At 45.9% G+C, this 24,267-nt stretch overlaps 3 protein-coding genes across 3 annotated transcripts in view; 2 read left to right on the top strand and 1 right to left on the bottom strand.

The window, feature by feature from the left end:
• Nucleotides 1–11,251, bottom strand: part of nt5dc1 (5'-nucleotidase domain containing 1) — a 39,801-nt gene extending 28,550 nt beyond the window's left edge. Inside the window, exons 1-6 of the mRNA XM_027030741.2 lie at nt 10,919–11,251; nt 10,158–10,249; nt 9,586–9,657; nt 9,282–9,391; nt 9,039–9,118; nt 7,415–7,496 (exon numbers count right to left, since the gene is read on the bottom strand). Of these exons, the coding sequence (XP_026886542.2) occupies nt 7,415–7,496; nt 9,039–9,118; nt 9,282–9,391; nt 9,586–9,657; nt 10,158–10,249; nt 10,919–11,011 (529 nt within the window). The 5' untranslated portion in view covers nt 11,012–11,251. The remainder of the gene's footprint in view (nt 1–7,414; nt 7,497–9,038; nt 9,119–9,281; nt 9,392–9,585; nt 9,658–10,157; nt 10,250–10,918) is intronic.
• Nucleotides 1,487–6,856, top strand: col10a1b (collagen, type X, alpha 1b). The gene is made up of 3 exons (XM_027030739.2): nt 1,487–1,550; nt 1,853–1,976; nt 4,549–6,856. Exons 2-3 carry the CDS (start codon nt 1,853–1,855, stop codon nt 6,408–6,410), a joined length of 1,986 nt encoding a protein of 661 aa, XP_026886540.2. The 5' UTR covers nt 1,487–1,550; the 3' UTR covers nt 6,411–6,856.
• An 847-nt stretch (nt 11,252–12,098) lies between the features above and the next one.
• Nucleotides 12,099–23,481, top strand: frk (fyn-related Src family tyrosine kinase). Its single transcript, XM_035529063.1, has 8 exons — nt 12,099–12,526; nt 15,851–15,972; nt 18,666–18,829; nt 19,140–19,308; nt 19,546–19,704; nt 21,596–21,777; nt 21,913–22,075; nt 22,417–23,481. Exons 1-8 carry the CDS (start codon nt 12,168–12,170, stop codon nt 22,623–22,625), a joined length of 1,527 nt encoding a protein of 508 aa, XP_035384956.1. The 5' UTR covers nt 12,099–12,167; the 3' UTR covers nt 22,626–23,481.
• Nucleotides 23,482–24,267: the final 786 nt, after the last annotated feature.

The raw sequence follows: 24,267 nt of genomic DNA, 5'->3' as shown, positions 1-24,267 counted from the left end.
TTTCAAAGGGAATTTATTTCTCCAAAAGGAAATGTGTGAAAGACTAAGTTTAATAAGGTCATTACCTATTCAGAGGTACATTACACACACAATATTATCAGCATTACTCTGTCAAACTCTCATAGTGGAACGAAATGGCAAAAATGAATAGTGCATACGCTACACAAGTAAAACTGTATATCATAATTACTAGTGCAAATCAGAACTACTGTATTATCTTGGCACTGGACATACCTCAAGGTCCCAAAAATAATGTATAGTTTAACCACACTAGCCAGTGTGGTGAGCAGTTCCCATGTACCACCAAAAAAAAAAAGACCACAACTCTGCCCACTAGTGTTTTAAACTGAAATGAAAAGAAAATATGTTTCAACATTCGGTAATGCAGCTCAATTGTAACCTCACCCTAACCTCTAACTCCTAACCATAACCCCTTACCCTCACCCCTAAGCCCTTACCCCTTATTCCTTACCCTAAGCCCTTACCCTAACCTTTACCCTCACCCCTTACCATAAGCCCTTACCCTAAGCCCTAACCCTCACCCCTAACCCTAACCCCTTACCCTCACCCCTAACCCTAAGCCCTTACCCTAAGCCCTTACCCTCACCCCTAACCCTAACCCCTTACCCTAAGCCCTTACCCTCACCCCTAACCATAAGCCCTTACCCTAAGCCCTTACCCTAACCTCCAACACATTAAGAAGCCAATAAACTAAAATGCAAAACTCCAAAGACCAGGTGCTTATGGGAGGTACAGAGTACAGTGCACGCTGCCACGTTCCACACAAACTACTTTCTAACACCACTCCGCAAGGTCTGGTTAGGGTCAGAGCCAACACTTGAATGGCATTCTCCTTTCACACTTACATTTACATTTTCAGCATTTGGCAGACACTTTTACCTAAAGCGACTTACAAATCTATCATTATGAGAGTACATCATACTGATAACACCAAGAAGCAGATAATAACTGAGAAAGAGAACTAAAGCAGAGCACCCTAACCATTACCCCTAACCCTAGCACCCTAACCCTAACAGTTACCCCCTAACCCCATGTCCCTAACCCTAACAGTTACCCCCTAACCTTAGCACCCTAACCCAAACCAGTAACATTCCAATGCTAGCACCCAAACCCTGGCCCCAAACCGTAGCACCCTAACAGTAACCCCCTAACCCCAGCACCTCTGAACACACTACAGAACTCATACACTGTCCTTAACAATTAAGAGACTTAACTGTGTAAACATTTTGACCAACTTTGGGGGGGGGGTGGACAAACAAAAAACAATATTTCATTCTCTCACAGTGGCAGTTTTTTTTCTCCAAAGAAACTAAGTGCAGGTTAATCTCCACCGCATTCTGTGATGTGTCCTCAGAAAGATTACCACACCCCTCATAATGACACCACAGGAGGAGGGTGGAGGGGTTAAGAAACATTCAGTATAAATAGTCAAACACTGCTGTGACCAGTAGCAGCCTCACAGAGAGCCTCCACACATACGGATACACAGTTCGGACTCCCTCAAGCAACAGTGCCTTCCGGAGCTGCAGGTGAGTCTGGAACCCGTCCAGCACAGCACCATGGGAGAGAGGCAGCCAGGGCGCACATGCAAAGGTGTGCAGGGGACATCATAGCACAGAACCATCAGGGGACATCATAGCACAGCACCATCATGTAAGGGTGTCTGGTGAGGCATCATTTAGAGCTTTCAGTTGACCATTGTCAAATCTTCAAAGAACCAGACAATCCTGTGTGTTTTTCCTGAAGCTGAAAACTGTTCTTCAACAATTCTGGATACACTGCGGGTCCTGGACTTACTACAGTTCTGACCAGTTACTTTGCTTTTCAACAGATGTGGCTTCTGAAAATGGACCTCCAGCTAACCAGTATTCTCCTTCTGCTCGTGGTTCTGGCTGAGGCAACACCAGAGAGGTACTACCATGTGAAGAAGCAGTCTTATCCAACAAAGGGTCGTGGTAGGTTTTTATGTACTAGCTTCAGACTATGTCCTACTTTACAGTCAAACACCACAATGCTGATGTTAATTTACAGAACACATTTTATTGTCAAAACTGCCGGTGTATGCCTGTGGTGAAACTGCTTTAGCACTGATCTGCAAAAATAGTTCCAGTATTAAAAACTCTAGACACCTTAAATTAGACAACGATACATTAATACTGCTGCAATAATCAAACAGTAAAATAGTGCATCATGCACTAATCATCTTAAACAGACTCGTATGTGACTCATGAGACACATTTCCTGAGTCCAGACACTTCTCGAACTACAGAAAGTCACTCGCTGAAACTTCAGCTTTCAGTTTTCATGTTATTGCTGGTCGTTACAGCAGTGGAGGCCTTATTAATTTTCTTTATTACACACTAAACATGGCACTGTGATCCAGTCAGTCAGTTATGCTTACTTCCTGAGTTAATGGTCTTGGTAAATTGGTATATGGTTGCTGTGGTCCTGCCCTGACTAATCTGTTAGAGATGGTTGTACTAGTTATAAATGCTATAAATGGGAGAAAATATGGAGGTTAAAAAGGAAAAACTAAGGCTGTTCATCCTTGACACATCATTCCTAGGGTGAGTATCACCAGACTCCTTTAAAACTTTATAACAACTCCTCTAGAAATCCAGCTCCTCTATAAACTCTGAGCCACACAGACTTGAACTTCCATCAGCAAAACAGCAGTGGAGTCAAGGCGTTAAATTCCTTTAGAATTAAAACACTATTTAGTACGTTTTAATTGGTGTGTCCAGAGATAACCTGGTCAAGTAAGGCCTGTGGCTGGAAATCTCCAAGCAGATGTTAACACACCACAGACAACACACTCAACATGCACAACACACAACACAATGCAACATTGTAAACAACCAATTCCATAAGCACACAACAACCTAAGAGGAGGATTTGCTACCTGGCAAAGTTAACACATGAACCAGAAAAGACCAAATGAAATGTCTCTCGTGAAACGCAAATCTGCAAGTCATAAAGTTGCATTCAGAATGAAGTTTCTAAGTCATTGCGTGCACTCTGAGTGAGACGTTCCATATGCAAGCAGTGACCCTGCTGAGGTTACAGGGCTGGCCTGCCCCTGCCATGTGGTTTAAGACAACCTGTTCATTTCTGGCTTCAAAACAACATGTCTGTCAAGGTTTCCAGGGTCATGCCACATGGACCAAGCATCAAACTTCCCTTTTACACCATAGCAAACGCTCACTTCAGATCAGATGTAGTTGTGGTGTTTAGTGAAACAAAAACCTTTATGCTCATCCTTTTAATTTGAGAGAAGTGACTGTGGACTCCCTGAGTGCCATCAGATATCCCACTACTAGGCCACACTCTGGTAGCACTGTGGACAAACAGCAAAGTTTACAAAAGGTTACATACAGCATTTAATATATCTGAATGTACACTGCTACTAGCACAAAAATACTCATACTTAGTCATGCTATTTTCCATTTTTCTGTACATGTTAAAGCAAAAAAATACTTTTGATTTACTTTATTTGCACTTTTACTTTCTTGCATGACTTATTTGTATTATTTTCAAACATTTTAAAAAAAGTAACGGTGGGCCTAATGTACAACTCCCTAGGATAAAGCAATCTAGATAAAGAGTCTAGAAAGACATGATCTAGGGTCAGGGACATTGTCTACATATCTCTGCTTGCTGACAGCACTCAGCTAATCCCTTTCTGGCTATTCTTGTTCTCTATTTAAAGTAGTTTTCCTTTTAACTTTCTGTTCTGAACTCCAAATACTAAACCAGATGTGCACTGTGCGTATTTCGATTGTTTATCTGAAATTAGTTACCTTTATCAGATCAACTTTAGATGCATGTCTGGAATTGTTATTTATTTCAGCATACATGCATTCCAGTGGGTATACATTTTGCTACCGGCTCCATAAGGCTAATAATTAACAGAGAAAATGGGCCATAATCTCAATGTCTGCAGTCACAAAAGGCATGACAACAACAACAACAACAACAACAGTGGTTATCAATAACAAAATAAAAAACAGACAGTTGTGACAAAAGACATTGATGAGAAAAAATTTAAATCCACTTGCAATAAACCAGCGGACAGATTTCTCATGGCTGTAAATTCATTTGAACCATCCTCACAAGACTCAACAAAAGAAGGGATAATACATCTGACACTACTCAGAATTACTGGGGTTAAGCCTAATCCTGACACTACTCAGAATTACTGGGGTTAAGCCTAATCCTGACACTACTCAGAATTACTGGGGTTAAGACTAATCCTGACTCTATTCAGAATTACTAGGGTTAAGACTAATCCTGACTCTATTCAGAATTACTAGGGTTAAGACTAATCCTGACTCTATTCAGAATTACTAGGGTTAAATCTAATCCTCACACTACTCAGATTAGGGTTAAGACTAATCCTGACACTACTCAGAATTATTAGGGTTAAGACTAATCCTGACTCTATTCAGAATTACTTGGGTTAATTCTAAGGACAGTAAAAACATAATGCACTGTCATATTCTCTAAAATTATTTCACTCTCTTCCAGCTGTTCAAGGTACACCAGGTACTCCAGGGTCACCTGGTGAACCTGGTCCCCCAGGTCCACCTGGGCTCCCAGGACCCCCAGGAAAGAGTGCCATGGGAAACCAGGGACCAGTGGGACCACCTGGACCACCAGGCCCAGCAGGTTATTCCTCACCTGGCAAGCCTGGAAGCCCAGGTGCACCTGGAAAACCTGGTGCTAATGGAATGCCAGGAGAAAGAGGAATCCCAGGACCTGCAGGACCCCAGGGAGCAAGAGGAGCTCCAGGACCTTCTGGAAGCCCAGGCCCTGCTGGCTTGTCCTCTTCTGGAAAGCCAGGGCCACATGGTCTTCCTGGGGCAATGGGGCCTAGAGGAGGGCCTGGGCATAAAGGACTCCCAGGTATTCCTGGCGCACCTGGCCTGAAAGGAGAACCAGGTCATGGCATCCCAGGAAGCCCTGGTGGACCTGGCCCAATGGGACCAGTGGGCCCTCCGGGTCAGCCTGGTCAACATGGAATTGGAAAGACTGGTCCAACTGGAATCGCTGGGGAACCTGGAAAACCAGGTATGCCAGGTAGGGATGGGGCTCCAGGTCCCATGGGTGCACCAGGGTTAAAAGGCCACACAGGAGCTCCTGGCATAGGTGCACCAGGGAAACCAGGTCAGAATGGTTCTCCAGGCACGCCTGGCCCAGTGGGAGCAAAAGGACCCCAGGGACCAGCTGGACAGCCTGGAGCTCCCGGTCTGCCTGGTGTTGGCAAGACTGGAGCAACAGGTCTTCCAGGAGACAGGGGTGTACCTGGTACACCAGGTACCACAGGACAGAAAGGAGAGCCAGGCCCAACAGGTTTTACAGGTCAGCCTGGTGCTATTGGGCCTGTGGGTCCAGCTGGGCCTCAGGGAGCTAGAGGATTCCAGGGTGAGACAGGTCCACAGGGGGCTAAAGGTGATATTGGTATGGTTGGAGCACCTGGACCAAGAGGGGCAAAGGGCGAGCAGGGAGCACATGGTTTTACAGGAAAACCAGGGATCCCAGGGGCAGCAGGCCCTCCAGGTGCTACCGGGTCAATGGGACATCAGGGTGCCAAGGGGGAGCCAGGTTTTACAGGATCACCCGGCATCCCAGGAGCTATTGGTCCTGCAGGGGTTAAGGGCTATCCAGGTCCACAAGGTGTTACAGGTAGCAGGGGTCAAAATGGCCTTCCTGGTCAAAAAGGACCAGTTGGGCCAGTAGGACCAGTTGGGCCCAGAGGCCCCAAAGGTCATCCTGGTGCCCCTGGTATCCCTGGCCCACCAGGACTCACAGCCAAAGGAATATCTGGCCCACAGGGTCCTCCTGGTGTCCCTGGTGCCAGAGGGCATGATGGTCTCCCAGGTCCAGCTGGACCTCCTGGCCCACCAGGTGAGAGTTTCTATCATCATGAGAAGAGCATGCCCATTAAATCCCATGAGATGGTGATGCCTGTTAGTCATGAAATGATTAAGGCACCCATGTCAGCCTTTACAGCCCTGTTGACCAGGGCTTACCCTAGTGCAGGAACTCCAATTGTGTTTAACCAGATTGTGTATAATGGAGAGAACCACTATGACTCTCACACTGGTGTGTTCACCTGCCAGGTTCCAGGACTTTATTATTTCTCTTTCCACATGCATGTCAATGGGGCTAATGCATTGGTGGCACTTTACAAAAATAGCAAGCCAGTTTTGTTCTCCTATGATGAATACAACAAGGGCTTCCTGGACCAAATGTCTGGCAGTGCTGTTCTTATGCTTCAGCCACATGACACAGTTTACATCCAGGTTCCTGATGATGAGTCCAATGGCATCTATGCTGACGATAATGTCCACTGTTCTTTCTCTGGGTTCTTGATTGCCTCAACATGATCAAGATGGTACATAACCTCAAACTTTTAAAGGAACAGTTTATTAAAGGTCAATTTTCTGTGTCAATAGATTAATACCCCATCTGGATCTCTGTTCATGTTAAAGAGGATTTCACTGATGTTTGGCATGTTTATTTTAAGAAAAACACTGAATTCACCATCCTTATGAACATGTGAAAAGAACCTGTCTCTAAGAAAGTATTTCACAACTTGATCAAGCCCTGTAAGCCTAAAAGCCAGCTGGGTTATAAAATACAGCAGTGCTCTGTAGGTTTCTGTGTAGTTGTACAGTACCACAGTGCTCTGTACGTGTCTGTAGTTATACAAGTGTGCTTGGCATGGCTACATTTCTGATGTTCTGTCACTTCACGACTTTTGAAATGTGTGAAAATAACTTCCCTTTTAATAAGAAAATAATTTGGTGTTCCAGAAATAAATTGTGTATAAGAAAAATGGATTAAAAGTGATACTTTTATTATTTAACTTTAATAGTGCACAGGGGATCTCGTGCTCTGCACATGATTGTGACTAACAGAAATACATTTTTGTGCCAGTGAAATTTGTTGCTTGATCTCTATACATATTCTGTGACCAAACGTCACACCATTGCTGCTTTTCACATCCCAGAAGCAAATCACTCAGAATAATTAGCTGCACTATAAAGGTTGAACATGTGCTCCTTCCATTAAAGATTATATACTGCTGCAAGTTTGTCATATAGGCTCATATAGTGATAATACAAACTGTGCACATTTTACAAACATTTATAACATTCAGCTGATGCTTGTATCCAAAGTGACTTACAATTATGAGTGAACACAACTTGAGTTATTGAGGGTTAAGGGTCTTGCTCAGGGGCCCAACAGTAGCAATTGGCAGTGGTGGGGCTTGAACCAGCAACCTTCTGATTACTAGTCCCGTACAATAACCACTGAGCTACCACTGCCCTTACATGCTTAATCGCTATACATAATAAAAGCTACAGAAGAGAATGACTGTACACACCTCGGAATGCAGATGTGTTGTAATTGTGATCGATAGCAGCCACAATATCCTTCCAGAAGTCCGCAGTGACTTCACTGCCTCGCTGTTGAAAGAAATGGTAAACAAAGCATTTATAAACAAAATCATTTTCTCATGCCTCTGGCAACTTTAGTCTTCTGCTAAGCATAGATTAAGATATCACCAGTACAAAAACAAAACCTGTTTCTTATGTACATTGAGCTTGGAGTTCCCTGTATGGAAATTAGACATGTGAACCTATGCAGAATAAATTCAGGTGAGCAAGCTTTCCATGGATCATTTTCAGTATGAATCCAATTTAGAATGGGAGAATCCAGGGAATGGAGTGACTCTGAACGAGGCATGGTAATCAGTGCTAGAACAGCAAGGGCCAGACTTCAAAAGCTCTAAACCTTGTGGGGGTTTCTTGAGAATATACAGTGTCGAGGGGGAGGCCACAGTGTGGAAAGGGGGGCACGCAGTTTTGAGAGGATACCAAGAATGGTGATCAAAGCAAAACTCATTGAGGAAAAGGGTCAGAGGAGGACGTCAAGAATCCCTGACGAACAGGTAAGCAACCTAGAGCCAAGAACGCTGGTGTTCCTACTAATGTGTCCGAACACACAAGTCATCGTCCCCAAGCACAGACGGGCTACAACCACAGATGACCAGCGTGACTGCCAGTGATGTCTCAGGGAAACAGAAAGTCAAGACTCCAGTAGGCAAAAAAGCAAAACACTGGCTCACAGAGCAGTGGAGAAACATCACCTGGTCAGACGAACCCAGAGTTCTATTACACTGCGCTCATGGGAGGGTGAGAATTTGGTACAAGTGGCATGAATCGATGAGACGTTTCTTGTCAGCCAGGCTGGTGGAAGTGAAGTAATTATGTGGGGAATGTTTGCTTGGCACACCCTGAGTCTTCTCATACCTGTAGATGGACGTTTGGACAGTAGGACGTACCTAATCCCTCCATGGCAGCTGTTTGCCCTGTGGCAGAAGGACACTTTCAGATAGACAAGGCACCATGACACAGGGGTCATATAGTCATGGATTGGTTCCAGGAAAATGGCAGAACCTCCATCTAATTTGCAGCAGCTTTGAGAAGCTATCTTGTCCACACGAGCCAGGATTCCTGCACCTATGCCATGATGAATTGCTGCAGTTCTGAGGATGAGAGCAGGTCTAACACACTACTAGATGGGTGTCTCTAATAAAACAGTGAATATTTGCATGCTGAATCCATAGATGTTCTCAGAATTTTTCTATCACCAGTAGTTTTTGGGTGTTTTGTTCCAGTGCATCTTGTGGAGCCCCTCTATATCTGACGTCAGCCCCTCTGTGCTGGCAGATTACTGCCGGACACTAAAGACAGATATGCCTGAGACCAAATATAGGCAAACAACACACGTGTGTACACATGTTAAGTGTAATAACAGCCTTATTTATGAACATGTAATATAGACTTATTAAAATGTTTAATTTTTCTGTCACTTAAAAACAATGCCAGATAGAAAAATTCTAAAAACTGATTTGAATTGTGTGTGAAAAAAACTCTCAGATCCACCAATCGTAAAGTTAAAATGTAACATTTTTTCAAAACATGGTTGACTGTTGCTATTTTCACCTTGCGTAGCATGTCCACCACTCTAGCACAGAGAAGAGCTCCAGGAAGGTCAAAATAGTTGTCATAGAAATAATATTTTGCTGCAGAAATATAAACAACACACAAATGAATAAACAACAAAAATACTTATGTGAGCAGTCACATTATCAAGTTATTATCATATTATCATTATCATAATCATTACTCACATTATCAAGCAAAAATCAAGCAAAGAGAAGAAAAAACTGGATGTTTATGTCTGACCAGATCGTGTGAACGTGGTATTGAGGCTGTTGAAGTGTCTCCATTCTCTTTTAGGACCATAGTGCTTTAATAGCTCCTCTGTGCTCAGATCACAAGTGCCATGGGTGGCCCTGAAATTTTATAAAACCAGTAAGACAACGAGTGAATCATTGAATTCCCCATATACAGAATGGTCTTGGACTAAACTGACCTACTGATAGATATCCTTCAGTCATGTGTTTTAATTTGTGTCCTTGTAGGTATGTATTAATCTTTCTGAGTAAGGTGTATTCATTTATTTATCATGAGCAATCGTTTGTCTTACCGTAATACGGTGCCGTCCTCGGCTAGCTTCACCAGGTTTCCTTCTTCGAGGTCCACCACAAGGCCTTTACAGCTGCACATAAACACAACTATGAAGGTGCAGAGAGGACAGTCTGGAGCAGGATCCAGGTGCACGGGTCCAGGAACAAGGATCCAGGAACAAGGATCCAGGCTCACAAAAAAGACTCTCTTGGCTGCAGCATGTCTGTCTGAATTACAAGCTAATGACTTTTATGAAAAGTTCGATGCCCAGATCACTGAACTGGGGCACTCCAGCAATGGAGATGCTCCTCACAGTCTAATACATGCCCAATATAAACACTCCCACATCCCACAGACAGAAAGACCAATCACAGCCAAACAGTGAACCATCAAAGCTTTCAAACACAAATTGTCTTCTTACAAGGGGAAAATATTAAGACAAGGCTGATCAATAAAACAGTACCTGGATTTACTGTGGACTAGGCTGTACTTCAAAATAACACAACACATTAAGACAAGCCTACCCTGTCAGCCTTAAAGATTACTGTTAACATTCTAACAGACTGATTTCACAGAAATCCAGAAGCTCACCAGAAGTCCCATGTGGCTGGAGTGAGATTTAGCAGATCCTGATCATAACCTCTGTGTTCCACAAGATATCGGGCAAAACTTTCATAGATTAGCTGCAAGCCAACACACACACACACCCACCCACACACACACCCACCCACACACCCGCACAAACAGTTATGTCACACGCGATGGGCTGCTGCAAGTCCACTTAAACATTGACTCTGCAGCAGACACACAACCTACACTGGGTCACACAATTTACAAGTTAGAAACCAGAAATATTTCAGTAACTTGTTCAATGACAATATTTGAACAGATACTTTTTTTTTTTTTTTTTTTTTGGTAATTTTGAACTAGCTGAGACCATTTGAGTTCATTTGGGCTAAAACTTGGTAAATAAGGTAGTGTTTGGGTCCTGAGGTAGTGTTTGGGTCCTGCTGTTACAGTGATGATCACAGTATATTAAAACAACACTGGACATATCGACTGTTGCGCTTTAACTGGGCCGGTAAGTCTGTCCTGTTAATTCATTTCACCACTGCAAATCCTCCATAATGAAGTGTTCAGCATGCATCAAGTCTGCCAATGCTGAACGTAGAATTACGCACAAGGTGTTACATGTTACATTTACTGCAGTCTACGAATATCAGTGTTTTGCCCAGTGAAAACACGTGTGTGTGTGTGTGTGTGGGTGAGTGTGGGTGAGTGTGGCTGTGCGCGCGCGCGCTGCAGTGAACAGTCCTACAGAACCGACGTTATCATGGTGTTTGTCTCCTCACCCTGCAGGTCTCCTTCAGATGGTACCGACACAGGGTATGATCCAAATCGAATCCAATCACGTCACAATCCGCGAGCGAAAAACATCCACTCATGGTAGCGCTCGAGGCGAAGGCTGCGGCGCGAGCGGCGGGTTCGCGTCTCCCAATGTCACCGCGCGTGGCGCTAATGTAACCGCTCACGCTGTGCGCGCAGACACGCGCAGTTGTCGGGTTAAGGTACCGTACGGCTTGTCACCGGGCGTGCGCTTCCATGCCAGCTGCGTGCGCTTGGTTCCCTTCTTTGTTGGTAAAGCAAAGGTGCAAAGGTGCATCGAGATCCTTCCGGGTACCGTAATAACTCCGGTAACGGCGCATGACGAGCGAGGGCTGCCTTGACGTCGCTAACGTCACATTCTAAATCTTCTCATCTTTTACTGCAGGCGCTGTGGAAAACAATATATGTTGCTAAAAATCTAAAAAAGAAAAAAAAGAAAAAAAAAAAGGCCTTTAGTGATATTTTCCTTCAATATAGGCGATTCAATAGACATATGATGCTTTTAGGCATATGTTTCTGTATGCCTTCTGTTACAGTTCAGTTACTTAAATAATTATACCGAGTCTCTAAATGAGCAGCTATTTGGACATGTGACAAGTTCAGGACTGACACAAAACGGGGCCTGTGGCGGTTCAGAGTGGCGCCGTGAACGTGCCGTGAACGTGCCGTGAACGCGCTGTGAACGCCTTGTGACTGAGCTGTGAATGCGCTGTGAATGCGCTGTGAACGCCTTGTGACTGAGCTGTGAATGCGCTGTGACTGAGCTGTGAATGCTCTGTGAACCCGCTGTGACTGAGCTGTGAACCCGCTGTGACTGAGCTGTGAATGCTCTGTGAACCCGCTGTGACTGAGCTGTGAATGCTCTGTGAACCCGCTGTGACTGAGCTGTGAATGCGCTGTGAACCCGCTGTGACTGAGCTGTGAATGCGCTGTGAACGCGCAGTGGACGCCCTGTGAATGCGCAGGTTTCCCGACAGGTGAATGAAGAAGAGCTTTACCAGGAAATGCCGCGTATTTACTTCAAGCAGTAAATCGCTGCTATTACGGCCACAGAAGGCTCGCCAGTGAAGAGTCACGTTTGTCTTCATTTACCTTTCCAGGATGTTTCAATCACAACTTCTATCGAACTACAGTGAACAAGGACCACAGTGAAACTGCGAGGCGCGGTACTCGTTTGTTAAAACTCCAGAATTGGCGACCCCCGGGACGCACGGGATGGATCTGAGGGCCCGGGTAGTCGCGTGCTGCCGCGCTATGTGCCGGTGTTTCAGAGAAAAACCAGCTCAGCCCTCAAACCAGAAAGTGGACATTGTGGTGATCAGACCCGCACCCGTGGAGCCTCTGCACGGCCTCCCTCCTGTACGGATGGCAGGCAACGTGTACATCGCGCTGTACGACTACAGGGCGCGCACTGCGGAGGACCTGAGCTTCAACGCGGGGGACACGCTGGAAGCCCTGGACACGAGCTCCGGGGACTGGTGGCGCGCGAGGGCGCTCACCGGCCTCTCCGCGAGCAAGCAGGGCTACATCCCCGCTAATTACGTGGCGCTCGTGGAGAGTCTGGACGCAGAGCCGTGAGTATCGGGGGGGATGCCGGCGCGTGTTTGTGTTTCTGTGCTCGCTCCTCCAAAATTCAGAAATTTCGATGTTGCACATTTAATGAGATATCATCTGTCAGACTTGAGGAGCCGCTGGGGACCGGGGTCTGAGAGTAACCGTGACGTTCAGGGGCTCGGGACCGGTCTGAGAGTAGCCGTGACCATCAGGGGTTCGGGACCGGGGTCTGAGAGTAACCGTGACGTTCAGGGGCTCGGGACCGGTCTGAGAGTAGCCGTGACCATCGGGCTCGGGACCGGGGTCTGAGAGTAGCCGTGACCATCAGGGGCTCGGGACCGGGGTCCGAGAGTAGCCGTGACCATCAGGGGCTCGGGACCGGGGTCCGAGAGTAGCCGTGACCATCAGGGGCTCGGGACCGGGGTCCGAGAGTAGCCGTGACCATCAGGGGCTCGGGACCGGGGTCCGAGAGTAACCGTGATGTTCAGGAGCTCGGGACCGGGGTCCGAAAGTAACCGTAACCTTCAGGCAGGTCCCGTTTTTTCGGTCCTAAGTGACTCTCTCTCCACCGACCAGACTTTTTGATGACTTCCTGTCTTTCATCATTTCATATGCTCACCAGAGATTATCATATCTGCTGGTTACCTTCAGGTAATGATCCTGTGTCCGTGTGGTTTCCAGTGTTGGCACTTATTAGTGAAAGTGCGAGTGCTTGCATGGTCTTTCCCTGTAACCCACCTGGCAATCTCTACACACCTGACCTGTGTAAGGAGGGCCAAGGTCCGCTCTGGGCTGTCGAGAGCACCTGTCTACTTGCAGCATTTACAGGTGTATCAGCAGGTCGTGTTTAGCGTGGTTGGGGTTTTTGTGGTTGTGGGTTTGTTTTGTTTTTTTAGTATATTTGGTTTGTAGTGTAGGCATTTGAGCTGTAACTGTACTAAGTCTAACTATGATGGGCATTACCTGCTTGTTAAGCTTTTCACCAGTAGTTTTATTTAGTAGTAGATTTTCAGCCATTTTAAGACACCGCTCCTCCCAGCAGCCTGTGTGATATCACTGATGTACAACTCATCTTTCTCACCAAACTCTGTATACTTGGTTCAGTGGTGTTTGGATGTAGTGAGATACTTCTACAGCTTGTTTTAAATTAGAAAGATACACACACACACACATTCAAACTTAATTCTAGTAATGTAAAGAATGCAGTATAAAGGTTGTGTTAAACCAGAAGGTCTCTCTCTCTCTCTCGCGCTCTCTCTCTCTAGTGATGTAAAGAATGCAGTATATTTTTTGAAACCACAATGATAGACACACATGTACACATAGAGAGCTCTGCTCTCTGTGCTTAATACTCAGTGGAATGTGGTTTCAGGTGGAACAGAATGACTCGTCACCCACTTTATACTGTATTCTTTACGTCACTACATGTGTCTGTGCGCGTGTGCGCCGTGTTACAGCAAGAGAGGAACATAGACTGATAGCCGAGATTAGAAGTTTTGATGTCATAAGATGGCTGTGATGACTACTGTATTGTGCTATTGTCCTAAACTAAATCTGGACCGTGTTGTGGAGATGAAAGCTGAAATAGCTCAAACAGCCCAAACCATTCACCTTCTTCTTTGGTTTGGTCTGAGATTGAAGTGCTTCTGTGTCTGTTTCTGGTCTTGTGGCCTACAAGGGATAAAATCAGACAAGAATACACATGGCAGCAGGAAGTGATTCTGACTCTGTTAATGATTTAACTATATTGACCTCAACGAGTAATAAATCAAGAGACACCAGCAAAGAACGTTCACATAGATGTGAACACTGTGTCCTGTGCTGCTTTAAGGGACAGGAGTTTGTTACAGGTGGTCCAGTGCCAGGACCGTTCAGGACTGCTATGCCATACCCTGCTGTAAAGTACCGTACCCTGCTGTAAGGTACCGTACCCTGCTGTAAGGTACACTACTGTAACATACGCTGCTATAACGTACCCTGCTGTCATGTACCGTACCCTGCTGTAAGGTACACTACTGTAACATACGCTGCTATAACGTACCCTGCTGTCATGTACCGTACCCTGCTGTAAGGTACACTACTGTAACATACGCTGCTATAACGTACCCTGCTGTCATGTACCGTACCCTGCTGTAAGGTACACTACTGTAACATACGCTGCTATAACGTACCCTGCTGTCATGTACCGTACCCTGCTGTAAGGTACACTACTGTAACATACGCTGCTATAACGTACCCTGCTGTCATGTACCGTACCCTGCTGTAAGGTACACTACTGTAACATACGCTGCTATAACGTACCCTGCTGTCATGTACCGTACCCTGCTGTAAGGTACACTACTGTAACATACGCTGCTATAACGTACCCTGCTGTCATGTACCGTACACTACTGTAACATACGCTGCTATAACGTACCCTGCTGTCATGTACCGTACCCTGCTGTAAAGTACACTACTGTAACATACACTGCTATAACGTACCCTGCTGTCATGTACCGTACCCTGCTGTAAGGTACACTACTGTAACATACGCTGCTATAACGTACCCTGCTGTAATGTACCGTACCCTGCTGTAATGTACCGTACCCTGCTGTAAGGTACACTACTGTAACATACGCTGCTATGCCATACCCTGCTGTCATGTACCGTACCCTGCTGTAAGGTACACTACTGTAACATACGCTGCTATAACGTACCCTACTGTAATATATCAGTCAAGATGTGCAGTCTGGGGTTACTAGTGCGTGCCTACGGCCACTGTCCTTCCCAAGAGTCCGGCCCCACTGAGAAATGACTGCAGTGTCTGTGACAGTGCAAAGCTTCAAGTTTTAAAAGCACTTTAAATTATACAAGAAGAAATTACAAGTCAATTACTTAACCACTGAGCTACCACTGCCTTATAGTGTAATGTGCCACATTAGCTCCGGCTTGCTTGGCTCGCACAGTGACATAGTGCTGCTATGAGTTGAGCTGAGTTCAAATCTTCCAGTGTGTTTAGCATTTGTATGGCTGGAATAAATAACAGCTGATGAACTCTATAGACGTCCTGTCCTCAAAGAAACCATAGTGGACACCAGTACAACTAAATGCATGTCCCTCCCTTTCTCTCTCTCTCTCTCTCTCTCTCTCTCCCCCCCCCCCTCTCTCTCTTCCTCTCTCCCTCCCTCTCTCTCTCCCTGTCTCCCTCCCTCTCTCTCTCTCTCTCCCCCCCTCTCTTCCTCTCTCTCTCCCTCCCTCTCTCTCTCTCTCCCTCCCTCTCTCTCTCTCTCTCTCTCTCTCTCCCTCCCTCTCTCTCTCTCTCCCTCTCTCTCTCCCTGTCTTCCTCCCTCTCTCTTCTCTCACAGATGGTACTTTGCAGGTGTAAAACGTTTGGATGCTGAGAAATTCCTGCTATCTGGAGAAAACCAGGACGGCGCTTTTCTCATCAGACAGTGTGAGAGCCAGGCTGGGGAACTGTCGCTCTCAGGTATATACACACACACAGACACACACACACACACACACACACACACACACACACACACACACACACACACACACACACACACACACACATCAGACAGTGTGAGAGCCAGGCTGGGGAACTGTCGCTCTCAGGTATATACACACACACACAGACACACACACACACACACACACACACACATCAGACAGTGTGAGAGCCAGGCTGGGGAACTGTCGCTCTCAGGTATATACACACACACACAGACACACACACACACACACACACACACACACACATCAGACAGTGTGAGAGCCAGGCTGGGGAACTGTCGCTCTCAGGTATATACACACACACAGACACACACACACACACACACATCAGACAGTGTGAGAGCCAGGCTGGGGAACTGTCGCTCTCAGGTATATACACACACACAGACACACACACACACACACACACACACACACACATCAGACAGTGTGAGAGCCAGGCTGGGGAACTGTCGCTCTCAGGTATATACACACACACAGACACACACACACACACACACACACACACACATCAGACAGTGTGAGAGCCAGGCTGGGGAACTGTCGCTCTCAGGTATATACACACACACAGACACACACACACACACACACACACACACACATCAGACAGTGTGAGAGCCAGGCTGGGGAACTGTCGCTCTCAGGTATATACACACACACACACACACACACACACACACACACACACACACATCAGACAGTGTGAGAGCCAGGCTGGGGAACTGTCGCTCTCAGGTATATACACACACACAGACACACACACACACACATCAGACAGTGTGAGAGCCAGGCTGGGGAACTGTCGCTCTCAGGTATATACACACACACACACACACACACACACACACACACACACACACACACACACACACACACACACACACACATCAGACAGTGTGAGAGCCAGGCTGGGGAACTGTCGCTCTCAGGTATATACACACACACAGACACACACACACACACACACACACACACACACACACAACAGACAGTGTGAGAGCCAGGCTGGGGAACTGTCGCTCTCAGGTATATACACACACACACACACACACACACACACATATCAGACAGTGTGAGAGCCAGGCTGGGGAACTGTCACTCTCAGGTATACACACAAACACAAACACACATACATCAGATACATCAGACAGTGTGAGAGCCAGGCTGCAGATCTCTCAGGTACACACACACACACATGCACACGTTCATGTGCATACACATACACACACTCATGCGAACATATTCACACACACATGCACACAAGTGCGCACACACGTACATGCATACATTCTAACCTTGGTTATAGCCGAACTAAATGAATGAAATGTCCCAGTGGAAACACACCGTTGTGAATTGTAAGGTAAATCAACAGGTTGTATCTAGGCAACAACCACACCCATCATCACTGTCCCCTCCCCCTTTCATCTCTCTCTCTTTCTCTCTCTCTTTCTCTTTCTCGCTCTCTATCTCACTGTATTTCCTGTTTCTTTTTTAATTTATTTTTCCTGTCAATAACACGCATCCCTAACAATCTCACACTAGCAGGGGTCTAACCCTAACCAAGGGCTCAGTGGTTAAGGTTCTAGACTAGTAATCTGAAGGTTGCCAGTTCAAGCCTCATCCCCACCAATGCCATAAATGTAATGAGTGAATGAACCCTAACCTCTGAGCCCAGGACAATGTTAGCAACAAAACCTCCCTCACATGGAATGAGGAAGTGTCTGAAAAACCAGCCAGTCGAATGCAACAGTCAACACTGGCTTTAACATTCACACTTTACACATTTAACTTTACTCTCTCTCTCTCTTCCCTCTTTCTTTGTTTCTGTCTTAGCGTATTTGCGTAACTACAATTTACTACCCAAATCGGTCTTTGTTTTTGGCTCGTTAACGGTATCTTTTAAATGTGGCTGATCCAAATGTGGCTGAATAGATCACACCCCTGTGCAAGGGGCGCATGGCTTCACCTGATGCCCTCGAGATGTGATTTGAACAATCAGCCAGCTAAGTCTAACCACTAGTCTACTGCTAATGCTAACTAATCCTAACCCCAACCACTAGTCTACTACTCTTATTAATAAGTGGTCGAAGCTGACTGTGAGTTTAGGAACTCACAGGGTGTAGATGTGAGAGTGAAGATGGCAGCTCCTTCACTGGAGCAGAATATTTGGATGTGTTTGTAATCTCTCATCTTCCTGCCAGCACTGGATAGGGTTAGATATCTGCTCTAATGTGAGTGTTTCCCCATTCCAGAGACTGAGTCATGTTATCATCACTCGCTCTCGCTCCCTCTCTCATTCTCTCTCTCTTTCTATCTCTCGCTGTTGTTCTCTCTTTCGCTCTCGCTCTCTGCCTGTCTCCTGACACCACCCATTGTAAGAGTAGAATGGATTAGTGATTTGAGAGTCAAGGTTTTTTCCTTATTACAGCTCTGAAACTGCCCCCCCCCCCACAGACTGCCCCTTGCACCCCCCATACACTGTGTTTTGCCCCTTTCCCTTGACTTCCCCCACAAACACTCCCAATGACCCCCCCACCCTCACCTGACCCCTGGGCAGTCAGAACTACTCATCCATGTCAGCAAAATGTTTGACAATATCATCTTACACTAACGTGTGTGTGTGTGTGTGTGTGTGTGTGTGTGTGTGTGTGTGTGTGTGCGCAGTGTTGGATCAGGGCAGCGTAAAGCACTATAAGATCAAGCGTTTGGACAATGGCCAGTACTACGTGTCCAGGACTCAGACGTTTCCTGCTCTGAGGGATCTGGTGCAGCACTACAGCCAGAATGACAGCGGACTCTGTATACGGCTTGCGCTGCCCTGTAAAAAGGTTCAGCTCCCATCACCTCCACCCTCACACAGACCTCCACCACCACCTCCACACTCATACTGACCACCACCACCACCTCCACACTCATACTGACCTCCACCATGTCCTTCACACTGACCTCCACCCTCACACTGACCTCCACAACCATCTCCACCCTCACAATGACCTTCACCACCACCTCCTTCACACCGACATTCACCACCCCACCCATCACTCCAACGTCTACCTCCACCCCTTCACACTGACCTCCACCACCACCCCTCTCACACCAACCTCCACCTCCCCAACAGTGTGTGTGTTTGTGTGTTAGACTGAAGCCCCACAGACGCACGGTCTGTCATACAACACGGTGGATCAGTGGGAGATTGCCCGTAGTTCTGTTCATCTGATGAGGAAGCTGGGTGCGGGACAGTTTGGAGAGGTTTACGAAGGAGTGTGGAACGACACCACGGCAGTTGCAGTTAAAACTCTCAAACCAGGCACGCGCACACACACACACACACACACACACACACACACACACACACACACACACACACACACACACAACAGTTGCTGTTAAAACTCTCAAACCAGGTGCGCGCACACACAAACGGCAGTCGGTGTAAAAACTCTAAGACCAGGTAAACATGCTTACATGCAAGCACGCACGCACGCACGCGTGCACACACACACACACACACACACACAGCTCAGACTGTGTTGTTGCCCCTCAGGCAGTATGGACTCCCAGGACTTCCTGCGTGAGGCTCAGATCATGAAGAAACTGCGTCACCCTAAACTGATCCAGCTGTACGCCGTCTGTACCGTGGAGGAGCCCATCTACATCATCACTGAGCTCATGAGTAACGGCAGTCTTCTAGAGTACCTGCAGAGTGAGACACACGCACACTTTCTGTCTCTCTCTCTCTCTCTCAGTTCTAGTGATGTAAAGAATGCAGTATATTGTTTTAAACCGGAAGGACGGACAAACACACACAAACACACACACACACAGGGCTGCTGATTTTTAGTATGTGAGAGAATTTAGGTTTGTGGACATGCTGAAGTGAGTGGATGGTTTTGTTTGGCCTACCAGTGAAGAGAGAGTTACAGTGAACACGACGAGGTGATGCACACGTGAACCTGTGTGTCAGCGTGTTTTGTGATTATGGGCTGAAGACGTGTTTTGGGGATCACAGGAGTCAAAAGGTTTACCAAGGTTCCAAACGGCCCATGACTGACAATGATGCTGTCAAGGGAGCAAAATCAGACAGTTTATGCTCATCCACTGTTTAAGTAACGTATGGATAATAAACGTATTATATTATTATTAATAATTATAATAATAATTTCAATGTATATAGCGCCTTTCACAGATACAAGGTTGCTTTACGATGCCAGTGAAAAAAAACATTTGACAAATTAACACAAACAACACAATTATTAACAACTACAGATAAGAAAAGAGGTTATGAAAAGTATATGGGGAAATGGTTTGTTTTAAGATGAGATTTGAAGGAGGAGAGTGTGGAGTAGACAGAGAGATTGAGATAAAGTGTTCCAGAGTTTTGGGCCTATGACACTAAAGGATCTGCCTCCTACAGACACCAGTCTAAACTTTGGGATGGAGACAAGACCTGCACTAGAGGACCGACGTTTATGGGTGGGGTAGTAAGGGTGTAAGAGTTGAGCTAGATAGGGAGGTGCAAGACCGTGCAGAGCTTTGAATGTAAGGAGGAGGATTTTAAACTGAATGCGTTCAGGGACAGGGAGTCAGTGTAGCTGATGTAGACCAGTGGTGATGCAGACTAATTTCCTTATATGAAGGAGGATTCTGCCAATGAGGAGAGCGTTACACTAATCAAGACGGGATGTGATGAAGGCGTGAACCAAGGTCTCAGCGTTGTGTGTGAAGAGCATGGGCCCAAGACTAGCAATATTGTGGAGGTTCAAAAGAGAGAGGAGTCAAAAAGTATGCCAAGGTTCCTCACCGACAACAAGATACTGTCCAGATTTAAGATTGGAGAATTCAGATTTTTTGGACTTTGGGCCAACAAGTAGAAAGTCTGTTTAATCAGAATTGAGTTTTTAGAAATTTATGCTCATCCACTGCTTGAGATCTTGCATACAGGAGAGTAAAGTGGTAGGGTAGTGTTAGCCTCGGTGTTAATATAGATCTGAGTGTCATCCACATAACAGTGGAAACGAAGACCATGCCTGTGGATAATCTGACCAAGGAGTAGCATATAGATAATGAACAGGAGAGGGCCAAGGACAGATCCCTGGGGAACACCTCGACTGACAGTAGCAGGATGCGATTTGTGTTTACCTAAAACAACAAAATGTGTTCTATTAGAAATATAGGACGAGAACCATTCAAGAACCGTGTTAGTAATGCCAATGGTTGAGAGGCGGGCAACAAGTAAATTATGGTTAATTGTGTCAAATGCGGCACTTAATGTGGTATAGATATTGAACATATAGATAATGAAAAGGAGCCAGCCGAGGATCAGTACCAATGTGAGATCTTAGGAAATTCAATATTAGGAAATATAAAAAGTGAACCATGAAACCAAACAGTGTTGGCAGTTCCAACAGCTAAGAGACAGCTGATAAGTATGTCATGATGAATTGTGTCAAATGCAGCATTTAAGTCTAAAAGGAGATGAACGTTAAGATTGTTAGAGACATATTACAGAAACAGTAACATGTTTCTCTCTTTCTCTCTCTCTCTCTCTCTCTCTCTCTCTCTCTCTCTCTCTCTCCCATGTCTGTTCCTCACAGAGGACAAAGGGCAGTGTTTGCAAGTCTCTGACCAGATTGAGATGGCAGCCCAGGTGGCATCCGGAATGGCCTATTTAGAGCTCCAGAATTACATCCACAGGGACCTCGCGGCTCGGAACGTCCTGGTGGGGGACAACAACGTGGTCAAAGTTGCCGATTTCGGCCTTGCACGAGTTTTCTTGGTGAGTTTCACGTTTCGCTGCTCAGATCACCTGCAGCCATTCGCTCCAACTTCAGATCATCAGCCCCTCCCTCTCCCTCCCTCCCTCTCTCCCTCCCTCTCTCTCTCTCTCTCTCTCTCTCTCTCTCTCTCTCAGAAAGATGAGAATGTGTATGAGCCCCGTGAGGGGACCAAGTTCCCGGTGAAGTGGACATCTCCAGAAGCCATTCACGACAACAAGTTCTCCATTAAATCTGATGTCTGGTCCTTCGGCATCCTGCTCTATGAAATCATGACCTTTGGGCAGATGCCCTACCCAGGTGAGACCCTACCCAGGTGAGATAGATGCCCTAGCCAGGTGAGATAGATGCCCTACCCAGGTGAGACCCTACCCAGGTGAGATAGATGCCCTAGCCAGGTGGGACCTTACCCAGGTGAGATAGATGCCCTAGCCAGGTGAGATAGATGCCCTACCCAGGTGAGACCCTACCCAGGTGAGATAGATGCCCTAGCCAGGTGGGACCTTACCCAGGTGAGATAGATGCCCTACCCAGGTGAGACAGCATCTTTTGATTTACACCAAAATGTTAACTGTATCTAAGACTGAAACACACACACACACACACACACACACAATTATAATAGGCCCTCTCTTTGTTAGCTCTCACTAACTACCAGGTGGTGCAGAAGTTGCGTACAGGCTATCGGATGCCCCGCCCCGCCCGCTGCCCCACCGTGCTGTATGACATCATGTTGGAGTGCTGGAAGGACGTCCCCTCTGACCGGCCCACCTTTGAAACTCTGCAGTGGAAGCTGGAAGACTTTTTTGACCTGGACATCAACTCCTATGATGACGCGAACCGCTACTGAGTGCCAGCACACACCACCGCCACACATACCACCTCTGCTTCTCTGAACCAGGACAGGGCTGGAACTAAACGCTGTGGGTGGTAGATTTGACCGGGACATCAGCTCCTACGACGACGCAAACCGCTGATAGCGCACAGCACCACGTGCCCCACCTCTGCTGCTCTGAACCAGGACGGGTCAGGAACTAAACTCTGCAGGTGTAGACGCTTCCAAGAGCAGCATCTGATAGCGTTGTCAGTAAACAGGCGGCTATAGCATTCTTTACAGCATCCTGTGCCTTTAAAATCATCAGATTAATTTGAAAAACATATATTATCTTAATTTTAATGCTGCCCAGCACAGTACAATCCAGTAATATAATTGATAATATAGGCAGTGTTACAGTCTATTTTGTGCCAAAATTTGCATGCGTTTGCAAGAGAGCAGATCAACGCTGTGTGAAAGCTAAACACTCCTCGGTTTTAAACACAAAGGCTCGATACAATCCAAATCTGATTTTTTTTTTTTTTCCCTCCCCTGGAATGAACTAGAACTGTGATTTTTAACGAGAACCTAATTTTTTTTCATTTTTATGAAATTAAATATACAACCGTTTATATTTATTGCAATGTAATTAATAATTGACACATAACTGACTGCACGAAATACTGTATTTACACTCAAAAGCCACTTTCTTAAAAGCCTTTATTATAATAACCTAGTAGTGTGTATACAGCCCACCAGAACACTGATGCGTAAGGAAGCCTCCAGACACACTTCTGCCACACCAGTCTAACACACACTCCCATATAACTACCATGTCAGGGACCGACCCATGATGAACAGGGTAGGGAGAGTGTGTGTTAGAGTGTGCATCAGTGAATGTGTGTTAGATTGTCTGTGTGTATGTGTGTGTGTTAGCTTGTGTGTGAGTGTGAGAGCGTTAGTGAGTGTGTGAGCGTTAGTGAGTGTGTGAGCGTTAGTGAGTGTGTGAGCGTTAGTGAGTGTGAGAGCGTTAGTGAGTGTGTGCGCGTTAGTGAGTGTGTGCGCGTTAGAGATTGTGTGTGTGCGTGTCAGTGAATGTGTGTTGGAGAGAGTAGGAACTGGAAGGTGTTTCTAATAAAGTTTGCTGAATATTTACTATAACAGAATGAATAGATTGCACACTACCACTAAGTTCTATAGTATTTTGTATATATAACTGTTATTTGATGAATAATTGAAAGCCGTGTAGAACTGATCTGTGCACAGCAGTGCATTGTTATGGAGAGTTCAGACAAACTGGACCTCGTAGCTAATCAATTTAAATTAGTAATGGACTAAGTATGTAATACTGATTAATTGTGGTTTCATTATGTATTTATATGTATTTTAATGCTACAATTTTCAAATGTATCAGCTCATTGTGTAGAAATAAAGCATTATTGCGCATTTGTGTTTATGGCTCACTGAGGTATTTATTGCTCACTTATGCTGAGGTGTTTCTGGATACATTACCCCTGCTCACCACATGATGGCGGTAAAACATTGGATTCAGTCTCCTCATGTAGGTAGTGTACCTGATAAGGGAAGGAAAGCGGTTGGGTTTGCTGTAATGGGGCTTGTGTAGTTTATACAGAGGCACTATAGCTACTGTGGAGCCCAATCACACAGCAGGAAGCTC

Source organism: Electrophorus electricus, chromosome 8 (assembly GCF_013358815.1).
Source record: "Electrophorus electricus isolate fEleEle1 chromosome 8, fEleEle1.pri, whole genome shotgun sequence".
Taxonomy (NCBI): Eukaryota; Metazoa; Chordata; class Actinopteri; order Gymnotiformes; family Gymnotidae; genus Electrophorus; species Electrophorus electricus.
This window is presented reverse-complemented; position numbering and strand designations above follow the sequence as displayed.